Source organism: Capricornis sumatraensis, chromosome 18 (genome assembly GCF_032405125.1).
Source record: "Capricornis sumatraensis isolate serow.1 chromosome 18, serow.2, whole genome shotgun sequence".
NCBI lineage: Eukaryota > Metazoa > Chordata > Mammalia > Artiodactyla > Bovidae > Capricornis > Capricornis sumatraensis.
In genome coordinates, this window is record NC_091086.1 from 70,155,311 (window position 1) to 70,182,748 (window position 27,438).

The 27,438-nt window shown below is 42.8% G+C and overlaps 1 protein-coding gene across 1 annotated transcript in view; it reads left to right on the plus strand.

Annotated features, from left to right (window-relative positions):
- Positions 1-27,438, plus strand: part of SEMA5A (semaphorin 5A) — a 549,084-nt gene that overhangs the window by 223,563 nt on the left and 298,083 nt on the right. The window contains exon 4 of the mRNA XM_068990538.1: positions 22,507-22,606. Within this exon, the coding sequence (XP_068846639.1) occupies positions 22,507-22,606 (100 nt within the window). The remainder of the gene's footprint in view (positions 1-22,506; positions 22,607-27,438) is intronic.

Sequence of the window (27,438 nt, forward strand, 5' to 3'; positions counted from 1 at the left end):
GAGTTCCTCTCGGGGAAAACTTGGGTGTCAGCCTTAATTCCTCACATTTCCTTCTTTCTTCAGTCAGTTCGAAGCCCTTCTGCATTCACCCTTTCCCTCTGGCTCCTCCAGACTGCTGAGACGCAGCCTACTTGTATTCTAAATCCCTTGGCATCCTTCTTCATACTGTAACTGTAGACATCTTTAAACCTGCAGAGTTGGGGCTTCCCTGATGGTCCAGTGGTTAGGTCTTTGCATGTCCAGTGCCTCCACTCAGGGGGTGCAGGTTCGATCCCTGGGGATAGAACTAAGTTGGGGAACTTAGTTCTAACTAACTTAGCTGGGGAACTAAGATCTCACATGCTGTGCCCCACAGGGTGGGTTGGAAGCAAAGTAGCTCCCGCTTCTCCCTCCCTTCCCTCATACCTTGGCTTCCTTGGGCCATAGGGGTTGGCAAGTTACAAGCCACAGCCAGATCTGGTCCACCTCCAGTGATGTGAATGTCCTGTATTGGAACCTAGCTGCACTCACTCACTTGTATTTGTCTTTATTGATAAGAGTCGAGTTGCGTAGCTGTGATAGAGACCACATGGCCTGCAAAGCCTAAGTACTCTCTGGCCCTTTATAGCAAGCATTTCCCCATCACTCCTGTAGAATGTGATCGAAACGTGTCACCTTCCCCTGCAGGGTCTCTGTGTGAACTGGCCCTGCCTCCCTCAGGTCTCTCCTGGGCTCAGCTCTCAGGACACGCCTTCCTTGGCTTTGGTGCCCACTGACCCTTGGCCCATGCCCACCTCGGAGCCTCTCACAAGACAGCTCCCTCTCCTGGAGTCCTCTTCTGACAGCTCTCTGTGACTTCTTTGTCACTCAGGTCTCAGCTTGGGTTTTTTCTTTTTTTTTTTTTTTAACATTTTATTTTGCTTTGGGCTAAGCTCCAATACTTGGGCCACCTGATGACAACAGCTAACTCATTGGAAAAGATCCTGATGCTGGGAGAGATTGAGGGCAGGAGGAGATGGAGGTGACAGAGAATGAGACGGTTGGGTGGCATCACTGATTCAATAGACATGAACTTGGGCACAGTTTGGGAGATGGTGAAGGACTGGGGAGCCCAGCATGCTACTATCCATGGGGTCACAAAGAATAGATCATGGCTTAGTGACTGCACAACAACATAGCAGACTGACAATGTTGTGACTGTTTCAGGCAGACAGCAAAGGGACTTAGCCACATGTATAGGTGTATCCATTCTCCCTCAAGGCCCCCTCCATCCCGGCTGCCACATAGCACTGAGCATGGTTCCCTGTGCTGTACAATAGGTCCTTGGTCATCATCCGTTTTAAATATAGCAGTGGGTACATGTCAGGTCTCAGCTTAGATGTCAGCTCAGCAGAGTGGTCTTCCCTGTGAACTTTGCATAATGTAGCTCCAAGCTGCACCCTAAAAAGTCATCCTTTTAAATTACGTCCTAGCACTTATTATTAATGTTTCTGATTCTGACCTCCACACTAGCATGTATGTCTAATGAGAGGGAGACCCACTCTGTCTGTTATCCTTTGGTGTCTCCAGTTCCTAGAACAGGGCCAGGCGCTGAGGTGCTAAGTGTCTGCCAGATAGAAGCTGCTGTATGCCTGGTGATGAACGGTCCAGGGAGGAAAGTTGAACAGGATGGAGCAAGGGAGCAGAGTTGACCGCAAGGAACACTGTGAAATCAGGCAAAGAGTAGGGAGGAAGGGGTTCTGAAATGATTGGAGATACATCAGAAAATGAGGGTGTGAGCTTATCAAGAAAAAAAATCTGTGTCTCTATCCTGCCCTGGAAATAGGTTCATCTGTATCATTTTTCTAGATTCCACATATATGTGTTAATATATGATCTTTGTCCTTTTTCTCTTTCTGACTTACGGGGAGGTGGGATGAATTGGGTGATTAGGACTGACATGTAGACACTACCATGTGTAAAATAGATAGCTAGTGGGGAGCTGCTTTATAGCACATGGAGCTCAGCTCCATGCCCTTTGATGACCTAGAGGGGTCAGATGAGGGGAGGGGAAGGGAAGCTCAGGAGGGGGAGCACATGTGCATACACATAACTGACTTACCTTGTTGTATAGCAGAAACTGATGCAACATTTTAAAGCGATTGTAGTCCAATAAAAAATCAAGACAAGTTTGGAAAGGTGACTGTGACACTGGATTCACAGCTCTCTCTGAGGAACTCAGAGCTCCAGCTCCAGGTTTGCCCGCACTGGCTTGGTAACCTGCTGGAAATGAGAGCTGCCCTTAGACAAGCGTATGGTTCCTGTCAGGTTAGTAGCAGAAGTGAAAACAAGAACAGCATCGCCAGAATAAACTGAATGGACGAAACAAAGGGAAAGAGAGCATTTATCCTTCCTGGTTTCCTCTGACTGTGCAGGGCTTGTGAACCGTTCTGTGGAGGTTGGTGATTTGAGGGTGCAGACTGTTGAGTTCTCTGGGGGACCCTGGGCCAGGCTGAAATCCACCTCTGCTGGAAATAAAAACCAGTAAATGTCAGCTTTTCTTTTGCATTTAAAACTTTTTTTTTTTTCAGTCTAACATCTTGAGTGTTTGACTTGGGGCCACTGGTCCCAAAGGAAGCCTAAGAGTAAGGCGTGTAAGTTTTCTGGAACTGTAGATAACATCAGCTAACAGGCCATGCTAGGAATTGCAAAAGGTTTATTTATCTTTTTGGAGCAAGTGGAAATATAGTAATTAGCTGAGGTTTTGAAGTGATTTTGTGTGACTGTGCATGGAACACTCAGCTTTTGTCCATGAGGAGAATAATGATTTTCTATGTGACATTTTTGGTTTAGTTGAAACATATTAACGGATAAATGAAACTAATGGAATAAAATATTCTGGAAACGCTGTTACTCATGGATGCTAACTGTTATAGAGCAAATGGTGTACGGTAGTTGATTTGAGTAGAGGTATCTAGAGATTCTTTCTTACTTAAAGGTTGTGTATTATCTTTGTGTCTGTTGTTAAAGAATTATACTTCGTGTGTTTAATTATCTGTAGTACTTATTTATGGAGTTATTAGTTTATGATCTTCCAGGGCAGAGCTTGGAATGTTGATATAAAAGAGTAAGTACTAAATATATTCCCTGGTGGCTCAGTGATATAGAATTCACCAGCTAATGCAGGAGCTGCAGGTTTCATCCCTGAGTCAGGAAAATCCATGGAGGAGGAAATGGTAATCCACTCCAGTATTCTTACCAGGAAAATCCCACAGACAGAAGGGCCTGGTGGGCTATAGTCTAAGGGGTAGCAAAGAGTCACACATGACTGAGAGTGAGGAGATATTCACACAGTAAATATCTTAAGCCTTCAGTTCAGTTCAGTTCAGTCACGCAGTCGTGTCTTACTCTGTGACCCCATGGACTGCAGCATGCCAGGCTTCCCTGTCCATTATCAACTCCCAGAGCTTGCTCAAACTCATGTCCATCAAGTTAGTGATGCCATCCAACCATCTCATCCTCTGTCGTCCACTTCTCCTCTTGCCTTCAATATTTCCCAGCATCAAAATCTTTTCCAATGAGTCAGTTCTTCACATCAGGTGGCCAAGATACTGGAGTTTCAGCTTCAGCATCAGTCCTTCCAGTGAATAATCAGGACTGATTTCCTTGACGACTGACTGGTTTGATTTCCTTGCAATCCAAGGGGCTTGAAGAGTCTTCTCCAACACCACAGTTCAAAAGCATCAATTCTTCGGCGCTCAGCGTTCTTCACAGTCCAACTCTCACATCCATATATGACCATTGGAAAAACCATAGACTTGACTAGACTGACCTTTGTTGGCAAAGTAATGTCTACTTTTTAATATGCGGTCTAGGTTGGTCATAGCTTTTCTTCCAAGGAGCAAGCGTCTTTTAATTTCATGGCTGCAGTCAACATGTGCAGTGCTTTTGGAGCCTAAGAAAAGAGAGTATCTCACCGCTTCCATTGTTTCCCCATCTATTTGCCATGAAGTGATAGGACCAGATGCCATGATCTTCGGTTTTTGAATGCTAAGTTTTAAGCCAGCTTTTTCACTCTCCTCTTTCACTTTCATCAAGAGGCTCTTTAGTTCCTTTTCACTTTCTGCCATAAGGGTGGTATCATCTGCATATCTGAAGTTATTGATATTTTTCCCGGCAGTCTTAATTCCAGCTTGTGCTTTGTCCAGCCCGGCAGTTCACATGATGTACTCTGCAGGTAAGTTAAAAGTTAAATAGCTTATATGAATTCTTATAAGTTAAAGATGACAGAGTAGAAGGATGTGCACCCATCCTCTCTTGTGAGAACTCCAAAATTGCAACTCACTGGTGAACAACCATCGGCAGGAGAAGGTTGGGTCCCACCAAAAAAAGATACCACTCGCTTATCCAAGAGCAAAGCAGAAGCCCTAGCAGGACAGTAGGAGGCACAAAATCACATTTAGAGTCAAACCTCATACATGCTAGAGACGCTCGGAGGGCTCAAACAAAATCTTGTACACACTGAGACCCAGAGACCCCACAGAGACTGAGCCAGACCTGGGTTTGAGTGTCTCCAGCAGAAGTCCTTGTCAGCAGTGGCCTGCTGCAGGGGAAGGGGCCCTGGGTGCAGCTCATTACAGAACTTACATAGCACTGGGGAAACAGACTCTTGGAGGGCACAAACAAAACCTTGTGCACACCAGGACCCAGGAGAAAGGAGCAGTGACCCCACAGGAGACTGGCCCAGACTTGCCTGTGAGTGTCCAGGAGTCTCTGGCAGAGGCGTGGGTTGGCAATGGACTGCTGCAGGGTTGGGGGCACTGAGTGTGTCAGTGTGTGCATGGGACATTTTGAAGGAGGTCGCCATTACCTTCTTAGACCTTGGCGGTCTGTATTCAGCTTGGCCAGTGTAGCCCAAATGCAGCCCTAGAATATATGTAAATGTATGCTGTGTTTTATAAAACCTTCTTTACAAAAGAATCAATGGGTCCAGGGTGGTGCATGAGTCATCATTTTGCTGATCCCTGTTCTGGAGCCTGTGCCTGCGTGAGTGCTAAGTCACTTCAGTCGTGTTCAACCCTCTGTGACCCCCCTCAACTGTCATCCACCAGCCTCCTCTGTCCATGGGATTCTCTAGGCAAGAATACTGGAATGGGTAGCCATTCCCTTCTCCAGGAAATCTTTCTGACCCAGGGCTCGAACCTGGGTCTCCAGCATTGCAGACCAATTCTTTACGTCTGAGCCATCAGGGAAGCCCATTCTAGAGCCTAGATACCAACAAATTTTACTCTGTAAACAGTAACAGTAGCATTTTAAGATAAATACACTACATTATTTGCATATGAACTTATTCACATATAAAACAAGTAAAAGAATGGTACAATATAATTCATTAGTGCCTCTGAAACATTATCACCAGCCAAGCAGTATTATACAGGTGATATCTCATGAGCAGAGGAACAGAGAATGGTTAGTGAGGGTTTTTAAGGAAGGATGCAGGTAGATTCTGGGGTTGTACTTGGTGTTAAAATGCTCAGCCTTATATTCAGTGTGGTTATCATTTTCAAATGCATATTCATTTGAGGCCTGTTGTGCTACTTACTAGAACACAAATATTAGTAAATTTGTACCCTACACGTAAGTGGCTTCCAGGCTGTTTTATTTGCTAGGCAGCAAGAAATCATTTAGAAAAGATTGAGTCATGTTAGCAAAGTGGGGAAATGAGAGTGAGCTCAGCAAAGAGCTGATTGTGGTACAACTAGATGTGTGTGTGTGGGGATGTTGGGGAAAAAGAGAAAAGAAGTGAAGGGCAGGTGTGTTTGAGAGGGGCTGACAGCCAGCAAAGGCAGTTCACTGTGGCCCATGGAAACTTACAGACAGATAATGCCAGTGCATGCAGAAGGCAGGCTTGCCCCTTGACACTGAACGACCTTCCAAAGGCTGTTGGTGGAAGTTCACAGGGACATCATCAACTAAGAGTGTGTCCTCCAAACGTGTGTGGGAATTTCACATGAGGACTGGGCCACTCCTAACTCTGAATCTGACTTTCTCTCTTCTTTTCATCCCTTCTGAAAGATCCCTCTTTCACAATGCAAAACAGTTGCATTTTGGCTTTCTTTATTTTATATTGATGTTAAGTACTGAATAGGACAATGAAAACTCTAATGGAATGTCTGCTCATTTTTGTTAATCTATTATCTTGTTGGTTTCTTTGGAAAAATCCAAGATCGAAGTCTCTAAGCACAGAGGTTTTTGTAGTGGGTTGGGAAACAAAAAATAAAGAAAAACAAAATAAAAAATCAGGGCAGGGAGCTATAAAATATATCAAGAAAATCACAGTGTAATGTACTGATTACACCTGTACCTGTTTTCAGCCATAGCGTGATCACAACTCAGATAAAAAATTTGGTGAGCTTGATCCTAAGAATGAATTGCCCCTCTGGAAACGCTATAGACTGGCCACCAAAGATTTTTACCTATTAAAAGAAACTGGGATCTCTTTTTAGATGAGCATGTTAAATAATCCTCTGATAAAATGAGAGACTGATTTCTGTGTATTTCTGACTCACCTAAACCAACATGTCTGTATTCAAATAATACTTTTCTAGGAATATTTATATGAATTTTATTATTTTATTTATTATGAATATCATCACAAGGAGGTAACCTCTCAGTTAGGGGTCCCCAAAATGACCCTTGGTTTAATGATTTCACTAGGAAGATTCACAGAATTCAACAAAGTTATTATAGTTAATGGGTTAGCCAAAAAGTTCATTTGGGTTTTTCTGTATCATCTTACAGAAAGTCCTGAATGAACTTTTTGGCCAACTCAATATGATTTATCACAATAAAAAAGGATACGCTTTAAAATTAGCAAAGGTAGAAGGTACTTAGAACACAGTCCAGGAGAAGCCAGGTGCAAGATTTTTTGTTCTCTCGCAGTAGAATCATCTGGACAGCACTCACTCTCTTCGCAAGATGTGTGACAAAATGCATGAAGCAGTGCCAACCAGAGAACCTCACTTGAGCTTTGGTGTCCTGGGGACTTTTCATGACTCAGTCAGTAGGCATGGAACACCCATGTGGCTGATCTTAGTGATTTAGCCTCCAGTCCCTATGGAGGTCAGACTGATACACCATGGCCAAAGGTCTCCACCATCAATCAAGGCTATCAGGCATACCGAGTCACCCTGATCAGGCAGGTTATGCCAAGGTCTTAGAGACTATCTCCCAGGAACTGGTTAAGGGTCAGACTGTTCTTTGCAAAATGCAAGCTTCGAATGCCCCAGACCTGTGGAGTCAACCTGTTACTGAAAAATTTCTCAATGGATTAGTAGATTTCTGGCAAAGGGTGTTACTTTTTCAGTTGGTTTTGAACGGTTCTTCGAGTGTTTCTAAATTCGGCAGGGCTTTTATACCCTCAGCAGGTAGAACGTGATTTACGTGAAAGTGAATATAGTTCTAAGTGGCAGCAAAGCTGGTGTCAGATATGTTGCCTGATCCTCAGGGTGTTGTCAAAAATTTGACAGAGCCGTCCTCATAGTAAAATTGTGAGATTAAAACCCAGCTCAGATGGTAAAGAATCTGCCTGCAATGTGGGACCCCTGGGTTGGATCCTTGGGTCAGGATGATCCCCTGCAGCCCACTCCAGTCGTCCTGCCTGGAGAATTCCATGGACCCAGGAGCCTGGCGGTCTACAGTCCTTGGGGTGGAGAGGAGTCAGACACGACTGAGCAGCTTAACACTTGACTACCTAGTGTGGTGATGGTGGGAACTGATATTCCTTGAGATCCTCTCATGCTTTAGGTACTCTGAGGGCTATGTCCTGGGAATTAATTTACATATTCTTCTCAACCCGAACTGTTCGTTTTATAGTTTGTTTGTGGGGGGTGGTGGGGGGGAAGCAAATAGTGGTGGCCTCACAGTACTACTGATAAAAACTTTGGCATCTGAGATTCAAACCCAAGTCAACCAAAGTCCAAGAACCATGTTATTACTTTTGTTAATGATTAGGTGGCTAGAGCCAGTCTCTGATTCAGTTGCAGTGTTAGTGGCATTTGGTTCTGAGAAGATCCAAAACTTCCTTTTTAGTAGTGGAGGTAACAGAAAAATGACTCTACCTTACCATGGAGGCTGTTTTTCTAATACCTTGGATATGTATTGTCCAATAATTAGCCACGTTTGGCTACCAAGCAGTTGAAATGTGGTTAGTCTAAACTGAGACAAGCAGTAGGCAGTGTAAGATACACTTTCGGAGACTTTCGGAGACTTAGCAGATACATATGAAATGAAAATATCTCAAACATTTTTATTTTGATAACATGTTGAGATGATACCATGGCTATATGATTAAATAAACCGTATTGTTGAAACTTAGTTTTATCTGCTTCCTAACATTTTTTACCGTCACTACTGAAATTTGACATTACATGTGTAGGTTGCTATATATTTTCATTGGACAGTGCTACCTTGGAGTGTTTATTATCACACTTCCCGTGGGACCAGCAAGCATTTCTCTCTTTCAGCATAACTATCTTGTGTAGACATCTCACATTTTACACTGAATCATAAATGTCTTGAGGGCAGAGATCTCTCTCTTGTGGAACTTTGCGCCTAAGCTGGTATATCCCTACAGTATGTTCCTCAGTGTTGATGGTACTCAAGAAGTACTAGTTGACTACATAAATAAAGCTGGTATATCCCTACAGTATGTTCCTCAGTGTTGATGGTACTCAAGAAGTACTAGTTGACTACATAAATACAGAATATTCTTTAGAAGATTATTCTATCCAAGAATATTCTTATCGTTGAGAAGAAAATGGCAGCCCACTCCACTGTTCTTGCCTGGGAAATCCCATGGACAGAAGAGCCTAGCAGGTTATAGTCCATGGGGTTGCAAAGAGTTGGACCTGACTTAGTGACTAAACAACAGCAATTCTTATTATTATACGTGTGTACTATGTCCCTTCAGTTGTGTCTGACTGCAACCCCATGGACTAGCCCACCAGACTCTCTGTCCATGGAATTCTCTAGGCAAGAATACTAGAGTGGGTTGCCTTGCCCTTCTTCAGGGGATCTTCCCAACCCAGGGATCCAACCTATGTCTCTTAGGTCTCCTGCACTGGCAGGCAGGTCCTTTACCACTAATACCACGTGGGAAGCCCACCTTACTATTGTTATACCTATCATCATAATCCTTAACTGTAAAGTTCCTAGAAAAATCTGGGTCTGTCTTGGACATCAACCTAGTTCTAATGTACAGATAGAATCAATACTTGCTCAGAGAACACCCTGGGACTTTTTCAAATGTCTTTAAGTGAGGAGACTTCCTGGCCCAACCCAGCCTTGTCTCCTGAGTTGTTAGAACTTGGCTTCTTCCCCTGAATCCTGCGGTCTGTGGAGACAGAGGCTTAGATTAGAACACGTGCTTTTTCCAAATAGCAAGGAGCCTGAGAAGAAACTGAACATGAATTGTCAGCGAGTGATATTAACTTCAGGAAATGATTTGTTTTCTTAAAGCCAAAGTCTGTCAATGCCTGAATATGTGGCAGAACAAAGTGTAACAGCATTTTAAAACCGAACACCCTAAGGGTCTAAGAAACTCCTGAGGCTGTTTCCTGCGGTCTCTGTAGTTTCCCAGTGGCAAGTGGCTTTATTTGTACCTGTCAGACTTCTGGTCATGACTGCTGACACGCAAGCACATGGCTGACTCACAAGAGTGCCTGTTGACTAGAAATTGTTCATTGTTATACTTTTCATCATATTAAGATCATTTGTAATTCTAAAGTTGTAAATCTGATGGAAATTACTTTTGAATGTCCTCTGGCGCAACATTAAGATTTTGCAATTAGATTTTATAGCCTACAGTCATATGTTGCAGGTCACAAGGCAAAATTAAGACCTTCTGCCCCCAGAAAGCTTCCTGTGGATGAGGCAGGGTTTTATAAGCCAAGCCAAGTTCAGGGCAGGACAGTCTCAGCACAAACCTCGCAGCCAGGAATACAAAGGCCGCCACAGTCCAAGAATTTGAGGGTCTCACTTAGTTTACATATGAATTTACATAATCTTATAGCTAAAAAAAAAATCTGCCTTGATGGATGGATGAATAGAAATTGCTTCTTGTGTGAGGTACCAGCAGTAAAACCTGCCCCTGATTAGCTTGGTTCTTATTCTGAAGTCACCAGCAGTTATTGCTTCAGATGGTTCAGTGAAACAGGAGGTTTCCAGATCTTAAAAGTACTAAAAAGAGAAGGCAATGCCCCCTGCCAGGCGGATTATGAACCTAGTTTACTGACAGCTTTCCGGAAGCTTCTCTTTATACCTTGCCAGACGTGTCTCAGGGGACCTTGAACGACTCAAGAATTTGTGGGCCCAGAGAAGCCTGGCTCTCACCTAACACTGACATTCGATCCTGAGACTGAATAAGTGTTTTGGCCAGAAAATCATGCAAATGAATGAAAAGTAGGGGACGCAGTGGATATCACAAATCCTACCCTTCATTCAAAAAGGAAGTACATTTTATTTGGTTATGGAATGGTAGTTAATCCCACTGAAATTTTGTTTCCTAAAATTTTTCTTAAAATAGATACCCTGGATAAATATCAAATGCATTTAATTAGTTCCCTGTTACCCTGCAATACCCTGATGCGAAGAGCTGACTCATTAGAAAAGACTCTCATGCTGGGAAAGATCGAAGGCAGGAGGAGAAGTGGGTAACAGAGGATGAGATGGTTGGATGGCATCACCAACTCGATGGACATGAGTTTGAGCAAGCTCTGGGAGATGGTGAAGGACAGGGAAGCCTGGTGTGCTGCAGTCCATGGGGGTCACAGAGTCGGACATGACTGAGCAAATGAACAAGAACAGCATAGCCTGCAATTATCTAACTCTGAGCAATGCTGTCCTTCTAAGAGTGAGGTACGCCCTCAGCAAACCCTGGCCGGCGTTTATCTAACAGCCACCCCCGGATGCTGGCGGTCTACTTCTGCCCTTCCTGGAGCAGTGCATTCTTTCCTATAATTTAACTGACTTGTGGTTATTATTTAATGTCTATTTATGTTGTGAATATCTCTTATACATGGATTCCAGGCTATAAAACATAGCCTAATTTGAGACTTGTGGTTTTCGAATTGTGTGTGAGTTAAGGACACCCAAATCAGAACAGTTAAAGAGAAGTGAACTATCATAGCTTTTTAGTTTCTTAGAAATCTGCCAAGCAGGCTGTGCAAGGTGAAGGAGTGGATTTTAGAAGAAACCAATTCCAGAGCACAGATATTTTGCATGACTTGCACTTTGTAGACTTTTTCTATCGTGAACCAGTGAGAAATGGATTATTACATCATTGCAAACATATGAAGAGACTTGATAGAATACCAGACTCAAGGTGAGCAGATATGCAGCTGAAAGCAAAAGAATCTAGCAAAACACTATTAAGATTTTAAAATGCTGTGTTTTATCAATTTACATTCCTACCAATGGTGCAAGAGGCTTCCCTTTTCTCCACACCCTTTCCAGCATTTATTGTCTGTAGATTTTTTTAAAATGATGGCCATTCTGACTGATCTGAGGTGATACCTCATTGCAGTTGAATTTGCATTTCTGTAATAATTAGTGATGTTGAGCATCTTTTCACGTTTGTTGGCCATCTGTATATTTTCTTTGGAGAAATGTCTGTTTAGGTCTTCTGCCCACTTTTTGATTGTTTTTTTGATCTTGAGTTACATGAGATAATTGGCATATATACACTATTGATACTATGCATAAAATATGTGACCAATGAGAGCCTAATGTACAGCACAGGAAACTACTCCATGCTCTGTGGTGACCTAAATGGGAAGGAAATCCAAAAAGAGGAGTTATATGTATATTATAGCTAATATGATGAGTAAAAATAATTGAGGTCTATACATTTGGAGAAACAAAATCAATGAACATGCACAGCTGATTCATTTTGCTGTGCAGGGAAAAAACGCAACACTGTAAAGCAACTATACTCCATTAAAATTAATTTTAAAAAGTTTAATAAATTGCATTGAATGTATACTCAGTTGTGTCCAACTCTTTGCATCCCTATGGACTGTCGCTCTCCAGGCCCCTCTGTCCACAGGATTTTCTAGGCAAGAATACTGGGGTGGGTTGCCATTTCGTCCTCTAGGGGATCTCCAGACCCAGTGATCTAACCCATATCTACTGTGACTGTTGGGTTGGCAGGCGGATTCTTTACCACTGAGTCACCTGGGAAACCCTAATAAATAAATACAAATAAAATTTTAAAAAATTGCTGTCTTTTATGTGTTAGGTTTAAAAATAAAAGTGGAAATAAAAGATACTTTATCTTTCTTAAAAAAATTGGATCATTTTTCTTTTACTGATATAAAATATTTTAATTTACCTAATAGGATTTTATTGAATATTTTGGTTTTATTTTTTTAGAAAATTTTGCATCAGTGGAACACTTTGGTTGTTTCCTATAGCAAGATCTTGAAACCATTATTTTCTTCTTTACTGTGGTATTCAGTGTGTAATATACATGTGTGTATGTGTATATATTCTTATATCTCTTCATATATACTTATGCAAATACATATGTGTACACACATATGTGTATATATGAATGAACTTATGGATGCCTGTATTTAGATATAAATATGTACAGCTATAGAGATATATCTGTATCTAGATATATATGTAAATATATACTGATTATGGGCCATATATATATATGCATTATATATCTGTGTATGTATATATGCATGATAGACATATGGAAATACACATACACATGAATCTGCCAATATGTGTTTCAATAAGAAATATATACCTAAATCTGCTGCTGCTGCTGCTGCTAAATCGCTTCAGTCGTGTCCAACTCTGTGTGACCCCACAGACGGCAGCCCACCAGGCTCCCCCGTCCCTGGGATTCTCCAGGCAAGAACACTGGAGTGGGTTGCCATTTCCTTCTCCAATGCATGAAAGTGAAAAGTGAAAATGACGTCGCTCAGTCGTGTCTGACTGTTAGCGACCCCATGGACTGCAGCTTACCAGACTCCTCCGTCTATGGGATTTCTCAGGCAAGAATACTGGAGTGGGTTGCCATTGCCTTTACCTACCTAAATCTAGACATCGATATTTTGGTCCCTTAAAATGTGACAATTTGGAAAGCTTTATGTGCTCATATAAGTTCATGGTTTTCCAGTGCATGGTTTTCCACTGGATGTCCTTCTGAGACACAGGACTTGGTGTTTCCACTTTACCACTCATGGGCTGTTACTCTGGAATCATGTTGCTTCTTTGCCCTGAGTTTTATCAACTATAAAATAAGGGCTGTATGAATTGTAGGACAGTCAATATCATGTCCTACTATAATTACTTTGATTCTGGGTCGTAGTTATTATTTTTTTTAGGTGTATAATATTTTATTTTATTATTATTTTTTTACATGTATGGCCTTAAAATTTATTTATTTATTTATTTATTTTAAATTTTAAACTCTTTAATTCTTTGAGGTCTATACATTTGAAAGAAACAAAATTAACTGGACATTTTCCCAGCCTTTCTACAAAGCTAAAGTAAAGCATAGCATGTTTGCCCGTGTAAGTTAGCTGCTGTAACCATCATCTGCCTTGGAAACACCACAATGAAGGAGATACATGTTACACTGTTGGGATCTTCTTCCCCTGGACACCTGGTTACTGTGGGGGTGCTGGCTTCTTTCTGCTTTCTTCTGGGACCTTCCATCAAGTTCTGCCCTGCCTGCGAGGCAGCTTGAACTGAATCCTCCACATTCCCCATCAGAAGACCAACACCAGTTCCCTCCTTTCCAACTCTTCTCCCTTTTGGTGGGTGGCGACCATGTTTCTACTAAATTAATCCACTTAGATAGATTACTAGGTGCTAAGGATTAATGTACTTTATATACGTTCTTTGGAAAATTGATTTTTAATTTGGACCTTATGGAAATACTACCTTAGTCTGTCTTAGGTTTAAACTCCAATTAAACTCCTTCCCCACTGTGTTGCATTTGGCAAGATGTTTTATTTGTCAAAATCTCAGAGATTTTTATTTAAAAAATTATTTCTACCACAATGATTATAGCCTTATAGGATTATGAACACTAAATGTAATAAAAAGCTTTCAACATGTAAAGGCATCTAGGATAGTTCAAACACGGAAAATACAGTTTTTTAAAAAGTATAAATAAGAGACATCAGTTATTCTGATTCACAAACATTTATGCTTGTGAATTTGCATGTTTCCTCCAGATGACATTTTTATTATTATAATTTTTTTTTGATCTGCTGCTGAACAACCACATGAGACTTGGGGGCTGAAATCTATGATAATCACTTGAAGAATTTCAGACAGGAATCAGGTCTCAGGTCTCAAAAGCCTGAGTGTATCTTATTCACGGGGGTGAACCAGGGCCTGGAGCTGCCATCAAACCACTCCCTGAAGTGACTGTTCTGCGTTGCCTTCTTCTGAATGATTGTTTGGTGAAACAGGCCTGGAAAAGCAGATGAGAAAGGGTTGGAGAAAAATGGAGACAGAGGAGTGAACAGCCCAGGCCTGCCATGCTATTCTTCTTCTTAGGGCTTTTTAAAATTCCACTCCTCTGTTTTCCAATCATATTTTGAGCTCAGATTGCATTTGATAGAATGGTTCATGTAATGCACTGAAGCTGAAAATGAAGTCCATGGCGGGGCGACGCAGGCCAACTTCAGAGAGTAATAGGTGTCTTTGAGGTAGGATGGCTCTTTCACAGCCTGGGAGAAGGTCAGACAGGGAGAGCCTCCACATGCTAAGCTCAGAGTCCGCCCTGCCCTTTCCCCCCGCTGGCCATGCCCAGGGGTGTGCCCTCTGGGGGAGATGAGGACCCCGCTCCTGCACATTTGGGACAGTGTCCTATACCCCCAGATCAGAGTTGAGTGGCTTAATCTGCTGAGAAGTCGAAACCTTGGCTTCCGCCCTGCATTTTCATTCCAGAATGTTCTTCATCCTGTAAAGCAGCAAATAGTTAGTGACATTTTCTCTCCCTCTTCCTTATTTATATCACAACCCTTGAATCATAAAACCTCGAGGTGGCACTAGTAGTAAATGATCTGCCTACCAACACAGGAGACAGAAGGGTCAGGGGTTCAACTCCTGGGTGGGAAGATCTCCTGGAGAAGGAAATGGCAACCGGCTCTAGTATTCTTGCGTGGCAAAATCCATGGACAGAGGAGCCTGGTGGGCTAGAGTCCATGGGGCTGCAAAGAGTAGGACACGACTGAGCACACAGCACAGGGAAAATGGTGAATGTTTTTTTCCTATAGATCTTAACATACAGATCATCATTATTAGTAATAACAACAGTAAATACAATTAGGGTGAAGTAAAGTGAAGGTCGCTCAGTTGTGTCCAGCTCATTGCTACCCCATGAACTATACAGTCCATGGACTTCTCCAGGCCAGAATACTGGTGTGGGTACCCTTTCCCTTCTCCAGGGGATCTTCTCAACCCAGAGATTGAACCCAGGTCTCCTGCCTTGCAGGCAGATTCTTTACCAGCTGAGTCACAAAGGAAGCCCAAGAATACTGGAGTGGGTAGCCTATCCCTTCTCCAGTGGATCTTCCTGCCGCAGGTATGGAACCAGGGCCTCCTACATTGAAGGTGGACTCTTTACCAACCGTGCTATCAGGGAAGCCCAACAAGTGTATTATTTATTAAACTTAGTGGGTGGCAGTTTTTGCTTGATAGTATAAAGCAATGGGAGATCCTCCCAACCCAGGCATGGAACCTGGATCTTCTACATTGTAGGCAGATTCTTTACCTTCTGAGCCACCAGGAAGCCCAAAGCAATGGTGATAAACTCATTTTCAAAGTGCAGAAGTCTTTGATTTTTCTTTCTTCCTGTTATTTTCCAAATGTGTCACATAGGAAGCTGCATTTCAGGTGCACTGTAGTTTGAGTTGAGTGTGGGGCTAAAAACCATAGCTGCAATACTAGAAGCTGAATATCACTCCTGTTGATCTCAGCAAGACTCGGTTTGCTCACCTGTAATGGGGCGGGTGGAGAAATACAAGACTTAATACATGCGAAGTGCATAGGATAGCACCTAGCAGGTGGCGTATACTATTTAAAAGTTAGCCCCTTTTGTTAGCTACTTTACCAGGCATCATGTTATTAGCATTATTATTGTTTCCACGTGCAGTACTAGATATAGTTTAAAACCAACATATAACTTATTAGAATTGGAAACAGTAGGCCTTGATTTGCTCTTTTCATTTCAAGATATGTATGTTGCAACCTGTGCCTTTCAACAATCTTTAGCCACCATCCCCCAGACCCATCCAGTTTAGCCTGTGACTCAGTTTCCAGTATGGGTTTCAAGTTTCCCAAAGAAGTTTTACCATCCTGCTTTCCTAGTTGCTTAATTGACGAAGGTTTGAAGCAATGAGGACTGAAACTCAGGCTACCCAGAGCCACTCTCCTCCTCGGAGGTTGCCCACAAATCAGCTTGATCTGCAGACAGTCTGCTCTGAAGCCTTCAGCCCATGGAGGAGCCAGGAGTCTGATATTTGGACTGACTGTCAGGTTTTGGACAAATACTGTTCTTCAACAGCAGAGTCTTCTGTGATTCTTACTTATCAGGCTCTAAAAGGCTTTCTTAACATACAGTCATCACTAACTTGGACAACTTTAGAGTTTTTGCTTTAAAAAGAAAAAGTAACTTTTACTCCTTTTTCTTTTCCTTCTTTTTGGTGGGGATGGGGGTGGTGATGAAAATGCCAATAAAGGTCCGTCTGGTCAAGGCTGTGGTTTTTCCTGTGGTCACGTACGGATGTGAGAGCTGGACCATAAGGAAGGCTGAGCGCTGAAGGACCGATGCTTTTGAACTGTGGTGTTGGAGAAGACTCTTGAGAGTCCCTTGGACTGCAAGGAGATCCAACCAGTCCATCCTAAAGGAAATCAGTCCTGGGCGTTCATTGGAAGGAATGATGCTGAAGCTGAAACTCCAATACTTTAGCCACCTGATGTGAAGAACCGACTCATTTGAAAAGACCCTGATGCTGGAAAAGATTGAGGGCAGGAAGAGAAGGGAATGACAGGGGATGAGATGGTTAGATGGCATCACCAACTCAATGGACATGAGTTTGAGTAAGCTCTGGGAGTTGGTGATGGACAGCGAGGCCTGGCATGTTGCAGTCCATGGGGTCGCAAAGAGTTGGACACAACTGAGTGACTGAACTGACTAACTGAGGAATGAGGAAAGACAAACTTGAACAGAGTTAAAGTAGGGAATTTATGTCTGCCAGTTGTTTAGACCAAATTTAGTAATACTGGTACATGTTCATGAAAGGAATCATTTTTTGAAGCTGGCTACTTTAAAAAATTGAATCAGTACACTTCTGCTAGACTGTTTTTTGAACTATATGTGGGTGCCCATGTAGTATTAAGAGAAGGCAAATATGAATCATCACAGCTAATTCTGCGGCAGAAAGTCACTGCCAGAGGCCATATTTCAACAATCATGTTTGCGTAATGAATAAATTAGCTAAGATGATTAATATCAAATATTAAAAATATATATAAAATATTCAATTTGCGTCTATAGATTTAATGGCACTACTTGACTTTCAAACAGTGGTCCCATTGGCTGTGATATTTAAGTTCCATTTCATCCTATGGGTCTCCCAGCAAGATGAGAAGAAAGGGATGGTGCAGAGGAGGGAAGCTCATCATTTGGGGAAACTGAGATGCGTTAACAAAGTCAGTGTCCCTGCGGATGATGTCTCTCCCAGACCCCACGTGCTGTGTGCCACCCTCGCTACCTCACTCTCCCTGGCCTTTCTTTTGTATCCAGGGAGCTTGTTCACCACCACCTGCCCTGGTGATCTCTCCTCCCCTATCTGACTTGACTTTGTTCTTTCATAGCTCTTCTTATGCATCCATAACTATTCATTTTCTGTGTCCTTAGAAAGCAGCATTGAGAATTTTTCATGTTACTGTGAAAATCCATTATTGTGGTGGTGAACGCTGCTAGTAGGTTTTCTGATGTCACGTCTCCAGAATAAACCCTATACCATATGAATTTGTGTGTGTTTGTGTCTGTATCTCTGTGTGTCAGATGCTAATCCAAGTATTTCCTTAGGAATGTGTTCAACCCAGTTCTTAAATGAGAGTTGCCCACACTTTTCATTTTTTCATAATGTCCTGTTCAACCTCAGTATCAAATTTATCAAGATCATTATAGCCTCCAAACTGCACAGAGAAGAGAAGCTTTATCTCTTTGTTTAATCTCTGAAATAATTTATATGAAATTGGTCTTATAGGTTCCTCAAGCAGTTGGCAACACTTGCTTCTAAAACCAAGCCTGCAGCTCTTTTTAACATACTGCACTTTGGAGTTTATTATTTGGGTGTTTGAAACTGTAGTCACAAAAAAGTGTAAAGGAAATGTGTTTTAAAATTTTTTTTTTAATGCAAGGAGTATGCATATTCATATAGGGAGAGGCGAAGGAGCCTGGCAACATTGGAGAGAAGAGAGGAGAAAAGAGGCAAACTAGGGAAGGGATTGAAGAGGAAGCGATGGTGTTGAAATAAAGTTGGAGGGACTGGTCTTTGAAAAGGCGGATGGAACACCATGATTCTGATTTCATAGCGGAATTTGACAGGGTGGGTATTGATGCAGGCATTTTTTCAGCTGAAGAGATGGACCGGGGCAGGAACTTCCCATCTAGGCCCTCATGGCCACCAGTAGAGTAGAAGGCCATGCGTTATGCAAATTCAAGATATTCCGACCTTCTGGAAGAACACACAGGGAAATCAGAAAAGAAGGGAATGTATGTATTGCCCAACTTTGATCCAGTGTTAACCATAAAAATATATAGTTTTAATGGGTGAGTTCATTAGACAGTTAAATAAGGAGAATTGAATAATATTGAAAGAATGCTATGATGTGAACTCATTTCCCCCTCTTAACATGGTCCTTTTTATTTACTTGAGGTTGCTTTAGGAAGTAATGTAAGCACTTTCCTGTTGTTCAGCATAGGGACCAAAGCCTGGAATATGTCTCTTCATCGTGTTCCTTTGGCTACTGTCTTCCAATTCTTCTCAGTGAAAAAAAAGGTGAATACATGATAGACCAGTTGACTGATTTTCTTCCCCCATCTTTTCATAGCTTTCTCTCCATTTATGTTGCTCATGTTTCCACTCCTGGGACAGAAGGGTCAGCTCTTGGCCTTCTGCTCTGCCCTCTCACCACCTAGTCCCCCTCAGTGCCTTGGATGTGGCATGTATGCCTGGCTTTGGCAGCTGTGAGTTTGGGAGGATGAAGCCTTAGACCTTAGCCTTAGACTGTAGTCTGGCAGGACTCCCTGGTCCTGGGTTTTCTATCTGTAGGTTGAGCCTCTGGAACTAAAACAACTGTTTGGACACTTCTAGGTCTTAGAGATGCTTAGCAATGACTGGCTCTGAAGTCAGTGTCACTGGAAATTTTTCATGAATGACATTCTACATGGTTGTCCCTGAAGCCATTCAGTTCCGTTCAGTTCATTTCAGTCGCTCAGCCGTGTCTGACTTTTTGCCACCCCATGAATCGCAGCACGCCAGGCCTCCCCGTCCATCACCAACTCCCGGAGTTCACTCAGACTCACATCCATCGAGTCAGTGGTGCCATCCAGCCATCTCATCCTCTGTCGTCCCCTGCTCCTCCTGCCCCTAATCCCTCCCAGCATCAGAGTCTTTTCCAATGAGTCAATTCTTCTCATGAGGTGGCCAAAGTACTGGAGTTTCATTCCCTCCAAAGAAATCCCAGGGCTGATCACCTTCAGAACGGACTGGTTGGATCTCCTTGCACTCCAAGGGACTCTGAAGCCATTAGCTTTCTCTAAAACCAGTCTTACCCCAACATCTATGTCTCACTCATCATATTCTCCTCTTCAGTGAATCTCAGAACTATTTTTCTTTTCATTAACTCATTCCCTTTGGCCTCTTCAATTAGTTATCTGGCCAACCAGACTCTCACATCACATCCTCGTTGCATTTTCATAGCCATTGCCTAAATTGTATCAGTTTTAATTTGTAAAGCTGATGTTCTTGCCTCCATTCGGTCCTCTTTTCTGCCTGTCAATGCCCCTTTTGTATTCCTAAGATATTTGCTTTGTGTGTGAAGTGCTTGCTTGCAACCTTCTCAGAGCCTTGCTATCACAGATGAGGTCAATTCTAGACTTTTTAACCTGGAAGTGATTTTTTTACAGTTATATTTCAATGTACCTTTCCCATCATTTCTTGAGTTGCCATTTCATTTCCCTTTCTCTTTTCTCTTTTTTCTCTTTCTTTTCAGTTTTAATTCTCTTGAATTCACTTGCTTATTCTTACTTTTTTGTTCCACACATTCAGTATCACTCATCACATTCAAGTTACTGTACCTTAGTGCTGCAGGCATCACAGTGAGCAATGTGGACCCAAGAGCCTTAGGAATCATCTCCTGCAAATAGAGAAACTGAACAGGGGTCCATAGAAGTGAAGATGAGCAATACCAATTATGGCCACTGCTAAGTCACTTCAGTCGTGTCTGACTCTGTGCGACCCCATAGACGGCAGCCCACCAGGCTCTGCCACCCCTGGGATTCTCCAGGCAAGAGCACTGGAGTGGGTTGCCATTTCCTTCTCCAGTGCATGAAAGTGAAAAGTGAAAGTGAAGTTGCTCAGTCGTGTCTGACTCTTTCCGACCCCATGGACTGCAGCCCACCAGGCTCCATGGGATTTTCCAGGCAAGAGTACTGGAGTAGGTTGCCATTGCCTTCTCCATTATGGCCACAGGGGGCATCAGATCTCCCACGTGGCTCACTTGCTTCCTCTAGGACACAGCTGTTCTGTCAATTTCTGGTCAGATCTTTCCTTTTCTGGTTCCTAAGGCCCCTAACATCTCTCCTTTCTATGTGTGAATATTTCCTGTAAACCTGCAAATAACTGTAAAGATCTTTTATCTGTGGAATTCTCCAGGCTAGAATACTGGAGCAGGTTGCCATTTCCTCCTCCAGGAGATCTTCCCAACCCAGGGATCGAACCTGGGTCTCCCACATTGCAGACAGGCTCTTTACCATCTGAGCCATCAGGGAAGCCCTGTATCTATAGATACTGTGTTTAAAGAAGATATTAGTGCTGGTTCCCTAACTAAATTAGAAACTCCTAAAACAGACTATTTATTGACAGCTTTTTCATAGCTCTAGGATCTTGTACTTATTTTGCTGCAAATAAGTATTTTTTAAAAATAGACTTGCCTATGAAATGAAAAACTTTATATAAAATACTAAAAAGAATCAAGATACAGTATACATTAAAATTTCAAAAACTAAATACAGATCTCTGTATAACTCAACCTTGGTTTGCTTTAAGTAGACTAGAACTTTTCAGTTCATTTCATTCCCCCCCGCCACTCCCTGCCAATAACTGATATTAGAGAATTCTACATTTGTTTCACAAAACAATTGCTTGAAAATAATCTTCCTGCTTCATGTCAACAAAGGCCTTTCTACAGGACATGTCTTAGGACAGGGGCATATTAGATCTGTTTTTAGCATCTGTTTTTGTGGAATGAGATTATTTCTGTGTGGCACAGTTGTTTCCTCAAACCAATAGCTGTGTGGATTTGCCCGTTTTCATGCCCCTGTTTCATCAGAGTGATGCCACTCAGAATATTAAACCCAAGGAAAAAGACAGTCAGATCAAGTGGTTAATTGTCAAGGATAATGATCAGGTTCCGCACAACTGGCAGGCAACTCCCTGAAGACTTTTTTGGTGAAAGAAACCAGCTAATGAAAGTTGCAAAAACGGCTCATAAAGCCGAGTTCTCGCCTTTTCCAGCACTGTCATGTTATAATAACTGGACTCTAGGCTGGAGGTCGCCTCATAGGAGTTAACAGAGCTTGTTAAAAAAAAAAAAAACAGTCTGAAAAGAGTGGCTGTTTTCTGATTTTCCATAGAAAAAATGTAAATGAGGTCAGGAGTTACTGTGAATTTCTCATCCAGAAAGGACTGAATGTGTTTAACTAGTCTAATCACGGGGCTTACGTTGAAACTCACAGGCCAGGGAAATGGAATGTCCACGTTGGAAGAAGGCAAATGGTGCTCCTGTGTTTGTCCTTTTTCCAGATGGGGACTGTGGTGATTTCTCTACTTCTGTGGCCCCTACCCACCAGGCTGCACAGGAAATGGTCTTGTTTGCATTCGGTACTCCTCTGATGAGCCCTGTGAATGTTGTGTTATCGTCTGCCCAGCCCAGATCCTATAGGAACACGCACATCTGGCTTGTAAATCACAGCCCAGCCTTGGTGTCTTGCTCCCTTTTTACTGGGTGGCTGTCCTCTGTGTTTTACACGTTCTCAGTGTGGATTTTGTGACATCCTGACAGAAACCTCCAGTGACCCCTAAGCCGTCCGTTGGGGGACCTCCAAATCCTCTCTGAAATGTAATGTTTGCTACCTCGTGTGCATTCTCTGTGGGTCCCTGGAGGGGGTAAAAAAATATTCATTTTTTATCTTCTTATTTATTTATTTTTCCTGTTTAGAAATTGGCCCCTGGTTGCGGGAGTTCAGAGCGAAGAATGCTGTGGATTTCTCGCAGTTAACATTTGATCCAGGACAGAAAGAACTTGTTGTAGGAGCAAGGTGAGAGATCTGACGTTTTGCCCTTGCAGATATTTTCGACTTCATTTTATGTCTCTGCAGTTACACGCGAGCATCCCTGCCGGAGCTGACGAGTGCTAAGTAATAGTTCATCTCAGAATAAAGTTCCATGTAAGAGTGTCATGAACAGGCTACTTCTTTTTTTTGAACATGCTACTTCTAATAGGAGGACTGCTACTCTTTATACCCATGTGCTGGGAGCTGTTCTACCATGAATTAATTCAGTATTTTTTTCCTCCTATGACACCTGAGAGGTAGGTATTATCACCATCCCTGTGTTAGAGATGAGGAAACTGAGGCAGAAACTGGATAAATATGTTACCCCGGAGACACATTTATTATGTCTAATAACAAATGGTCCCCGCTTTCAGACCCAGACCGTCTGCTCCAAACAGCATGTTTTTATTTCTCAATTTAGCACAGTTCTTGAGAATAGGAGGCCTTGATGTCCATTCCGACATCTGTTGCTATCTTTCTTTGTGACCTCTGTTATGCTGATTGCCAGTCAACTGAGAATTCAAGGGAGTTGCTGTTGTTTATTTCTTTTAAAGAGCCCGTGCTTCTGAGTCCAAGTCAATGCCTGACCTTCCAGCTGGGCGGTGTGGCCACTGGAACCCGATCAGAACAGATCTAGTCCTGTATTCCTGACATTCGCCATGACTTCCTCAGAAAACGTGCATCCTCCCTGACTTCAAGTCACCTATCTTGTCAGTGTGTTTGAGACTGGTGGAGATAAAATATTTTCTATTCATCTCTTAGGAGAAATGATGTAATAACGTTAAGAGGTGATTTGTGGATTTGAACTCTTCTGGCAGCCAAGGAAAGTACTTTGGGCAGAAGAGTGAGTGCACATTATCTTTTTCGGCCAAATTTACTAGATGATGAAATATCCCTTTCATAGCAAGAGTGGTTGTGGAATTTCTACCTGAGTGCAGCTAAATCTGGCTTAGGCTCTGAGCACCCTGGACGGACACAGAACAGTTTCTAGAATCACTACATTTGCTCTCAGATGTTAAGAAGATCGTGTGCATCCACTTAATACTTGAAGACTTGAGATGTGCGGTTGTCGCTTAAATGAATAGACAGAGTTGGCTTAGTTCCTGGCACTTAGCGTGCCACTTGCATCTCTTTCAGTGTTTATTGAATGGACAGTGAATTTGGGAGGGCTTACGTGGGGTTTTTACTGCCTTTAGGCCACTGGCACTGCAATGGGGGTTTCTGATGCTGACTTTCATCAAATTCCATCATTGGGAGCCTTGGCCATACATTGCAGGCCTCTGGAATTTCTCTTCCTTTTGCATACCATGGCCAAAGTCATCTTTTACAAATACCCTCCTCAGTCGCTCCTTCTGGAGCACGTACAACTTGTTTGCCTTCACGTATGTTGCAGAAATATTATTCAATCCAGGAATCATCTGTTAGCTCTTTGGTGTGGCCTATCGGAACCTCCGGCTTATGGTCCTGCATGCCAGAGAGACACATCATTTTTATTCTCACATAGTCCAGGCATGCGGAATTATTTACGTTGCCCACAACTAGAAAATGTTCATTCTCTTGCCTCTGGGACTTGATACCCTCCTGTGCTTTCCTGGAATATTAGCTTGCCTCCAACTGCCGTCCCAGGATACCCATTGGGGAAACCCCTGCTCCTTGCAGGGATCTGGCTCAAGGGCCCGCCTCTGGGCCTGAGCTGCCATGTTCCCTGCCCTGCACGGTTCGGCCAGCACACCGGCCACCTGCCTTCCTTACTGCCCTTACTGTATTATTGTTCGTCACGTTTCAACGCTCCCCTTCCCCGTTGTCAGATGGTGAAGAACTGCATGGTGGAGGATGTGTCTGTCTTTTTTCCCCCAAGCTTTAACCTTCTTATACTGGGGTATAGCTGGTTAGAGCTTCCCTGGTGGCTCAGATGGTAAAGCATTTGCCTGCAATATGGGAGACCCAGGTTTAATCTCTGGGTCAGGAAGATCCCCTGGAGAAGGAAATGGCAACCTACTCCAGTACTCTAGCCTGGAAAATCCCATGGACAGAGGAGCCTCGCAGGCTACTGTCCGTGGGGTTGCAAAAAGTCGGACAGGACTGAGCCAACTAATTAATTAATTATTATAGGACTTCCCTGGTGGCTCAGATGGTAAAGCGTCTGTCTACAATGTGGGAGACCCGGGTTCGATCCTTGAGTCGGGAAGATCTCTTGGAGAAGGAAATGGCAATCCACTCCAGTACTATTGCCTGGAAAATCCCATGGACAGAGGAGCCTGGTAGGCTACAGTCCATGGGGTCGCAAAGAGTCGGAGCTGGTTAATAATGTTGAGATAGATTCAGGTGAATAGCAAAGGCACTCAGCCATACATATACAGGTATCCATTCTCCCCCAAACTCCCCTGGCATCCAGACTGGCACGTGATACTGAGCAGAGTTCCCTGTGCTATACAGTAGGTCCTTGTCAGTTTTCCATTTTAAACATTGCAGTGTGCTCGTAACCTGATCTGTCTTTTCTTGTTTCTCTAAGATGTAGCAGAGTTTCTCTTTGGCTAGAAGTTCAAAGATTTCTGTTGATTCATTGTCTATATTTCCAGGATTTGACTTGGATATGTCTGCATTTGGTAGGACACTTACGGAAAAGGGAGTGGGGTTGTAGCGCACTTATTCAGATGCCCAGATTTACGCAAGGACACAGTGAGCAGCACTCTCTAAGCCCCGAAGTTTATCCTTAGAGTGAATGGACTCTCACCCTCAGCCAAGGGGAAGAGGTTGCCGGCTGGCATAGCAGGTGCAAATGTGACCCCAACCGGTGTTGCAGAGTCCTGCATCTCTCATTCCACTCCAGCTAACTTTGGAAATAGTGTTCCTGTGAACTTGGCTCAAAAGACTCTCCATTGTTTCTGGGCGTCCTTCACGCTACAGGGACACGGCTGCCTCACATACGTGCCGACACTCTGCAAGTGGTAGGCTTTTGGTCAAGGACACAGATTTCTCCTAATGCGGATATGAGAAGCCCCTGAGAAAACTAAGATTTGGAAGCGACATCACCATCGTTCTGTCCTGGCTTCGGACAACACCTGAGAATTGTTCCCGGGGAACTCCTCTTCCTGACAGTCTCCATCCCACTATGGGTGGAGGGATCGATCCCATTATTCCTTGAGCTCTCCACCAGAGCCTGCCTGAAGGTTTCCTACTCAGTGTCCTTGAAAATCTCCATTCTGACCTCCCTGGAGGTCTCCATCCTAGAGTTTCTCAAGATCTGCATCCATCTCCCCTAGCACAGTCCCAGCCCAGACGTGGAAGGGATTGGACTACCCACTGAATCACCCTGGCATATGCTATGGCATAATGACCAGGAGCAATAGCATTGCCAGACTTAGCACATAGAAGTCTGGCATGCGCAATTAAACTTGAATTGCAGATGAGCACCCCTAGGAGCATGGGCTGTGCTTTCTATTCTAGAGCAGGATATAATGCATCGTGATTACTTGATGGCAAAGAAGGGAGAAGGCAGACTTGCTTAACTGTGTGACCTTGAGCCCATTTGAGAGTCTAATTTTCTTCTCTTTAAAACTGATATATTTATTTCTATCCCTGTCAGCTGTTGTGAGGATTAGGTGAAATAATCCAGGAAAAGTGATTGTCACAGAAACAGGCATCCTGTAAGCCCGCAGTGGTGGGGAAGCTGTGTGGGTCTATGTGGGCTTTGGCATACGTGCACATCTGCCTTTTGGGCAGATATCACTGTGTGTGGAGAAGAGCAATTTTACCTAAGGTACACATGGGGAGATTAGGCTCAGAAAGTTTAAGTGGGAATGTGAGCCAGTTATCAAACTTTAAAAATAACCCAGCCGTCAGATTCCTGTTTGGGAGGGCTTGACCTAGCAAAAAAGGTTTAGGTAGCAGGTGTATATTTCAGAAATCTTTAGTTGTTTAAATATGTAAGTGGTGAAAAACTACAATGATAGTCTTTTTATTTTTTCATAATTAGTACTAGGCATTGTACAGCCATTGCTGGTTTATTGGGTGGTTGTTATTATTAATTATTATTGTTGGGTGGTTTCACTTTATACCAGTGGTACTTTATGTTCCTGAAACTGAATTCAGTTAAACATTCTTTGTGTTCCTTGCAAAAAGTTCTCTTGTTTGCAAAACAAAAACAAAAAGCAAAACAAGCAAAATCAATTCAAAAACCACATCTCTTTAGGTGATTTGTGGCTATGTGGTACCAGAGGTAGTTGCATCTGAATTCATGCAGTTTCTGGAAGGATCCTTACATTTATCATTTCCAAGATGCACATTATCTTTCATATTATTTTAAAAGCATTGATACTCATATCCTATTTTACCCATGCCTCTTTAAAAATTAAAGATGTTTGTATTTTCAGTGATGAGACTCAGGCACTTTCATTTTAGAGAAAGTACTGTAAAGCATAAAGAAAAAACACAATTTCAGAAATAATCGCAGTTAACCTTTTCAGTTATTTTCCCACAGTGTTTCATTTCTATTTGTTTATATGTTGGGACAGTATTTTATGGATGGTTTGTATATGTTTTTGCTAAAAAAGACCTACTAAAAACAGTTTCCATTTTGTGTGTGTATATATATATAAACACATTCATATATTTATGTATGCATATACATGGGCTTCCCAGGTGGCGCTAGTGGTAAAGAACCCTCTACCATTGGAGGAGACTTAAGGGATACAGGTTCGATCCCTGGGTCAGGAAGATGCCCTGGAGAAGGGCATGGCAACCCACTCCAGTATTGCCTGGAGAAGCCCATAAACAGAGAGGAGCCTTGCAGGCTACAGTCTATGGGGTCGCAAGGA